The following is a 7,500-nucleotide window of genomic DNA, read 5'->3' as shown; positions in this document are numbered from 1 at the left end:
ACGAGTCTCCCAGTCCCTCATCTTTCCCTCGATCCTGACGAGTCTCCCAGTCTCTCATCTTTCCCTCGATCCTGACGAGTCTCCCAGTCCCTCATCTTTCCCTCGATCCTGACGAGTCTCCCAGTTCCTCATCTTTCCCTCGATCCTGACGAGTCTCCCAGTTCCTCATCTTTCCCTCGATCCTGACGAGTCTCCCAGTCTCTCATCTTTCCCTCGATCCTGACGAGTCTCCCAGTCTCTCATCTTTCCCTCGATCCTGACGAGTCTCCCAGTCTCTCATCTTTCCCTCGATCCTGACGAGTCTCCCAGTTCCTCATCTTTCCCTCGATCCTGACGAGTCTCCCAGTCTCTCATCTTTCCCTCGATCCTGACGAGTCTCCCAGTCTCTCATCTTTCCCTCGATCCTGACGAGTCTCTCAGTCCCTCATCTTTCCCTCGATCCTGACGAGTCTCCCATCTTTCACTCGATCCTGACGAGTCTCCCAGTTCCTCATCTTTCCCTCGATCCTGACGAGTCTCCCAGTCTCTCATCTTTCCCTCGATCCTGACGAGTCTCCCAGTCCCTCATCTTTCCCTCGATCCTGACGAGTCTCCCAGTCTCTCATCTTTCCCTCAATCCTGACGAGTCTCCCAGTCTCTCATCTTTCCCTCGATCCTGACGAGTCTCCCAGTCTCTCATCTTTCCCTTGATCCTAACGAGTCTCCCAGTCTCTCATCTTTCCCTCGATCCTGAGTCTCTCATCTTTCCCTTGATCCTGACGAGTCTCCCAGTCTCTCATCTTTCCCTCGATCCTGAGTCTCTCATCTTTCCCTCGATCCTGATGAGTCTCCCAGTTCCTCATCTTTCCCTCGATCCTGACGAGTCTCCCAGTCTCTCATCTTTCCCTCGATCCTGACGAGTCTCCCAGTCTCTCATCTTTCCCTCGATCCTGACGAGTCTCCCAGTCTCTCATCTTTCCCTTGATCCTGACGAGTCTCCCATCTTTCCCTCGATCCTGACGAGTCTCCCAGTCTCTCATCTTTCCCTCGATCCTGACGAGTCTCCCAGTCTCTCACCTTTCCCTCGATCCTGACGAGTCTCCCAGTCTCTCATCTTTCCCTCGATCCTGACGAGTCTCCCAGTCTCTCATCTTTCCCTCGATCCTGACGAGTCTCCCAGTCTCTCATCTTTCCCTCGATCCTGACGAGTCTCCCAGTCTCTCATCTTTCCCTCGATCCTGACGAGTCTCCTAGTTCCTCATCTTTCCCTCGATCCTGAGTCTCTCATCTTTCCCTCGATCCTGACGAGTCTCCCAGTCTCTCATCTTTCCCTCGATCCTGACGAGTCTCCTAGTCTCTCATCTTTCCCTCGATCCTGACGAGTCTCCCAGTCTCTCATCTTTCCCTCGATCCTTCCTGAGTCTCTCATCTTTCCCTCGATCCTTCCTGAGTCTCTCATCTTTCCCTCGATCCTAACGAGTCTCCCAGTTCCTCATCTTTCCCTCGATCCTGACGAGTCATCCAGTCTCTCATCTTTCCCTCGATCCTGAGTCTCTCATCTTTCCCTCGATCCTGACGAGTCTCCCAGTCTCTCATCTTTCCCTCGATCCTGAGTCTCTCATCTTTCCCTCGATCCTGACAAGTCTCCCAGTTCCTCATCTTTCCCTCGATCCTGACAAGTCTCCCAGTTCCTCATCTTTCCCTCGATCCTGACGAGTCTCCCAGTTCCTCATCTTTCCCTCGATCCTGACGAGTCTCCCAGTCTCTCATCTTTCCCTCGATCCTGACGAGTCTCCCAGTCTCTCATCTTTCCCTCGATCCTGACGAGTCTCCCAGTCTCTTATCTTTCCCTCGATCCTGACGAGTCTCCCAGTCTCTCATCTTTCCCTCGATCCTGACGAGTCTCCTGGTCTCTCATCTTTCCCTCGATCCTGACGAGTCTCCCAGTCTCTCATCTTTCCCTCGATCCTGACGAGTCTCCCAGTCTCTCATCTTTCCCTCGATCCTGACGAGTCTCCCAGTCTCTCATCTTTCCCTCGATCCTGACGAGTCTCCTAGTTCCTCATCTTTCCCTCGATCCTGAGTCTCTCATCTTTCCCTCGATCCTGACGAGTCTCCCAGTCTCTCATCTTTCCCTCGATCCTGACGAGTCTCCTAGTCTCTCATCTTTCCCTCGATCCTGACGAGTCTCCCAGTCTCTCATCTTTCCCTCGATCCTTCCTGAGTCTCTCATCTTTCCCTCGATCCTGACAAGTCTCCCAGTTCCTCATCTTTCCCTCGATCCTAACGAGTCTCCCAGTTCCTCATCTTTCCCTCGATCCTGACGAGTCATCCAGTCTCTCATCTTTCCCTCGATCCTGAGTCTCTCATCTTTCCCTCGATCCTGACGAGTCTCCCAGTCTCTCATCTTTCCCTCGATCCTGAGTCTCTCATCTTTCCCTCGATCCTGACAAGTCTCCCAGTTCCTCATCTTTCCCTCGATCCTGACAAGTCTCCCAGTTCCTCATCTTTCCCTCGATCCTGACGAGTCTCCCAGTTCCTCATCTTTCCCTCGATCCTGACGAGTCTCCCAGTCTCTCATCTTTCCCTCGATCCTGACGAGTCTCCCAGTCTCTCATCTTTCCCTCGATCCTGACGAGTCTCCCAGTCTCTCATCTTTCCCTCGATCCTGACGAGTCTCCCAGTCTCTCATCTTTCCCTCGATCCTGACGAGTCTCCCGGTCTCTCATCTTTCCCTCGATCCTGACGAGTCTCCCGGTCTCTCATCTTTCCCTCGATCCTGACGAGTCTCCCAGTTCCTCATCTTTCCCTCGATCCTGACGAGTCTCCCAGTCTCTCATCTTTCCCTCGATCCTGACGAGTCTCCCAGTTCCTCATCTTTCCCTCGATCCTGACGAGTCTCCCAGTTCCTCATCTTTCCCTCGATCCTGACGAGTCTCCCAGTTCCTCATCTTTCCCTCGATCCTGACGAGTCTCCCAGTCTCTCATCTTTCCCTCAATCCTGACGAGTCTCCCGGTTCCTCATCTTTCCCTCGTTGTTCTTCTGGAAGGTTCTCAGGTCTGATTGGTGGAGAGCTGCAGAGATGGTTGTTCTTCTGCTAGGTTATCAGGTCTGATTGGTGGAGAGCTGCAGGGAAGACTGTTCTTCTGGAAGGTTCTCAGGCCTGATTGGTGGAGAGCTGCAGGGAAGACTGTTCTTCTGGAAGGTTCTCAGGCCTGATTGGTGGAGAGCTGCAGAGAAGACTGTTCTTCTGGAAGGTTCTCAGGCCTGATTGGTGGAGAGCTGCAGGGAAGACTGTTCTTCTGGAAGGTTCTCAGGCCTGATTGGTGGAGAGCTGCAGAGATGGTTGTTCTTCTGGAAGGTTCTCAGGCCTGATTGGTGGAGAGCTGCAGAGATGGTTGTTCTTCTGGAAGGTTCTCAGGCCTGATTGGTGGAGAGCTACAGAGATGGTTGTTCTTCTGGAAGGTTCTCAGGCCTGATTGGTGGAGAGCTGCAGAGATGGTTGTTCTTCTGGTAGGTTCTCAGGTCTGATTGGTGGAGAGCTGCAGAGATGGTTGTTCTTCTGGTAGGTTCTCAGGCCTGATTGGTGGAGAGCTGCAGAGATGGTTGTTCTTCTGGTAGGTTCTCAGGTCTGATTGGTGGAGAGCTGCAGAGATGGTTGTTCTTCTGGTAGGTTCTCAGGTCTGATTGGTGGAGAGCTGCAGAGATGGTTGTTCTTCTGAAAGGTTCTCAGGTCTGATTGGTGGAGAGCTGCAGAGATGGTTGCTCTTCTGCAAGGTTCTCAGGTCTGATTGGTGGAGAGCTGCAGAGATGGTTGCTCTTCTGCAAGGTTCTCAGGTCTGATTGGTGGAGAGCTGCAGAGATGGTTGCTCTTCTGGAAGGTTCTCAGGTCTGATACTTTCCAGATGCACTGTATGAGTTTGAGTGAGTGAGTGAGTGAGTGAGAGAGTGAGTGAGTGTGTGAGTGAGAGAGTGAGTGAGTGAGTGAGTGTGTGAGTGAGAGTGTGAGTGTGTGTGTGTGTGTGTGTGTGTGTGTGTGTGTGTGTGTGTGTGTGTGTGCACCTGTCTGTCTGTCGGCTGCTGTAGGGCCAGGCCGGGTCGCTAGATATCTTCTCTCCATAGAAGTGCTCTAGAACATCCTGCTGGTTCTGGTTCTGGTCTGGTGCTGCTCTGCTCAGGATCTGTTTGATAACAGCAGTGGACACAGGAACTGCACAGTGAGACGCGTCCTCTTCCTCCCTGGAACACAAACACACAATCAGTGAGTGTGTGTGTGTGTGTGTGTGTCTAAATTACGTCATATTCTCTCAATGACAAATGCGGAACAATTAGTTGATGCGTTCCTGACCTCAAGGCTAGATTATTGTAATGCTCTACTGGGTGGTTGCCCTGCACGCTTAACAAACAAACTAAAGCTAGTTCAAAACGCAGCAGCTCGAGTTCTTACCAGAACCAGGAAGTGTGACCATATAAGCCCCGTTCTGTCAACACTGCATTGGCTGCCTATTAACCCTCTGGGGACCGCAAACGCACCGGTGAGTTTTGCTCGTTTTTTTTACATAGCAGCAAAATAGATTTTAAAGGGCACCTATTATGACATTTAAAATGTTCCTAATGTTGTTTAGGGAGTCCCCAACAACAGTTTTACGTGCATGCAATGTCAAAAAACTCTTTTGTTTTCGTATAATATGCATTTATTTTTACCTGATTTGCTCACCGACTCCCAAATGATTCGTTCAACGACTCATTTTTCCAAACCCCTCCTTTGCGCGACGCTAATCTGCGATTGGTCAGATGACCCAGCAGTGTTTACAGAGATAATACTTATTGTTTAACACGGAGTACAATGATGCTTTTATCAATTTAATCGTGTTATAATAATGCTTATAGTCCACTGCTTTATAGTTTGTAGTAAAAAACGAAAAATAAGATAAATCATTTAATGTTATGTTAGCGAGCATAGCCCAGAGTTCATATTGTAAAAGCACAATCAGTCTTTGTTTGCTTTAGCCCGATGCATAAACATAACGTTTTTACAACAAAAAAAATGCAGTTACGTTATTACGAGGTATTACTCTATTCTTTAAGACAACTCCGAAAACAACGACAAACACTTCACATATCTCAATACAATTGCCATTGAAGACCTAGAAGCTAAACGGTGCTTACACAACAAACAAAATAATTATTAAGCATGCTACATAAAACATAAAAGCAACAATTATTAATAACACTTACAGGTTGTGATACGGAGGAGGAAGCTGATGCAAATACACTTGGAACTGAACCTTCCTTCAATATCAGCCGCCTCGCGAATCCAAGCTTGATTGCATTTAAAAAGCAATTGTCTTCAAAATGGCGCGAACAAAGCACAAGGCTCGGACTATACTTCTGTGGTATAGTTGTATATATGAATTGTAGCCACTTAGTCTTCAAATGCTCCTCCTTGGGCAGATGAAAAAAGTTGGTTTTTGAGTCGCACTTCAGAACACAGCGTCCTCGTCACCATGATGTTTTCAACTTTTCCCTGGCTTTGGAGAGCAATAAGTGGGCGTATCGTATTCAAATAACTTGACAAGTTGACGTCATCTAGTCAGAGAAAAAGCTTCGGTCTTCTAACGATTCATAAAAATGACTCCGAGTCGACTCTTACTTTTGAAAGACAATAACTTTATATACGGTGCACTTTCATATTTCAAACTTTGCAGGATGTTTTTGTTCACTTAGATCTATGTTACACACTACATGAAAGGTAAATTTCAAAATTCCATAATAGGTGCCCTTTAAAAAACACACAGGCTATATCAAACTAATGAAGCCTTAACTTTAAAATATGTATGATACTTTAAAAAAAGAAAGATTAGCCACTGCCGCCCGATGTTTACCGCAGTCCGCCGGATCCAGATCTGATGAAGGACCTGAGCCAGACAACGCAGTGCTGAACTGTCAACTAGTCTCTCCCCTGTGAAGAGCTCCTTCCCTTTACCTCTATACAGATAAAACGTTGTCGGGATAATTCCGGTTTGCGTGGCTAAACAGACGCGACAAAATAGTTTGTTGAGGGTTGATTTGTGAAGGACTACATGCCTGCGCGCATATATATTCAAACGCGGATTCCTATCGACTGAACACGTGATGCGCAAGTGCGCGCCATCTGCGTTTCGCAGGTTTGCGTTTTTGATGTTTGCGCAGAGAAAACGGATAATCGTTTGCACCTTCGAGCCTATTTCCAGGTTTGCGTTCTCGAGACACCAGGCACTGTTGTGCGGATGAGCGGCCGGAGCGCGTTAAGGGTTTTCGGTTAGAACGGTGTCGTGTTAGCGGCCACTGAGTTAATAACTAATAATCTTTGCAACGGAAGTGAATCAATCAAAACTAACTTTATCTGGACAATAACTTTATTCTAGATCTGCTGTAAAGCCTGAACACTCTCTGTTGATATACTTTAAAGCTGTAAAGCTGCTGTATATCACTGTAAAGCTGCTTTGAAACAATATATACTGTTAAAAGCGCTTTATAAATGAAGGTGACTTGACTTGTGTGTGTGTGTGTGTGTGTGTGTGTGTGTACCTGGCCTGGAAGGTGAGGTGGTGTGTCAGATCGGCCTCCACGTTCAGCAACGCCTCCTGGTGGCCGCGGCCCTGAATGAGCTGTGTGTCTCTGTGACCCAGACTCCTCTTCTCCACATGAACCAGAACCGGGTCCGGCAGGTGACTCAACATCATGAAGAGCGGACTGAACACAACCTGGACAAACACGTGCAGTCAATACACTCGAGTGCAGGAGACTAACCTGTGTGTGTGTGTGTGTGTGTACTCACCACTCTCTGCTGCATGTGTGTGTTTGGCTCCAGCAGGGTTCGTGTGCACCAGACATGCAGCAATGATCCGTTAGAACACGGTACCTGAACACACACACACACACACACACACACACACACACACACACACACACACACCCTTGTTGGTTCATCATTCTGTCGTTTCCTGTGCATGAACACAGCAGCTGATGTTCCTCATTCAGTGAGTCTCTGGACAGGAAGTGCAGGGGTGGACAAACACACACAGCACAGTCCCTTCAGGCTTGATCAGCGCGGAGGAAACACACACACACACACACACACACACACACAGCACAGCACAATCCCTTCAGGCATGATCAGCGCGGAGGAAACAAACACACAAACACACACACACACACACACACACACACACACACACACACACACACACACACACAGCACAGCACAGTCCCTTCAGGCTTGATCAGCGCGGAGGAAACAAACACACAAACACACAAACACACACACACACACACACACACACACACACACACACACACACACACACACACAGCACAGCACAGTCCCTTCAGGCTTGATCAGCGCGGAGGAAACAAACACACACACACACACACACACAGCACAGCACAATCCCTTCAGGCATGATCAGCGCGGAGGAAACAAACACACAAACACACACACACACACACACACACAAACACACACACACACACACACA

The 7,500-nt window shown here is 48.7% G+C and overlaps 1 protein-coding gene across 1 annotated transcript in view; it reads right to left on the bottom strand.

The window, feature by feature from the left end:
• vps13b (vacuolar protein sorting 13 homolog B) overlaps positions 1-7,500 on the bottom strand; it is a 214,153-nt gene that overhangs the window by 23,216 nt on the left and 183,437 nt on the right. The window contains exons 46-48 of the mRNA XM_079624835.1: positions 6,801-6,884; positions 6,551-6,726; positions 4,043-4,219 (exon numbers count right to left, since the gene is read on the bottom strand). Coding sequence (XP_079480961.1) covers positions 4,043-4,219; positions 6,551-6,726; positions 6,801-6,884 — 437 coding nt within the window. The remainder of the gene's footprint in view (positions 1-4,042; positions 4,220-6,550; positions 6,727-6,800; positions 6,885-7,500) is intronic.

Source organism: Phoxinus phoxinus, assembly GCF_949152265.1.
Source record: "Phoxinus phoxinus genome assembly, chromosome: 10".
In the NCBI taxonomy this organism is placed as follows: Eukaryota; Metazoa; Chordata; class Actinopteri; order Cypriniformes; family Leuciscidae; genus Phoxinus; species Phoxinus phoxinus.
Note: the sequence above shows the minus strand (reverse complement) of the source record. Positions and strands in the feature narration are given on the sequence as shown.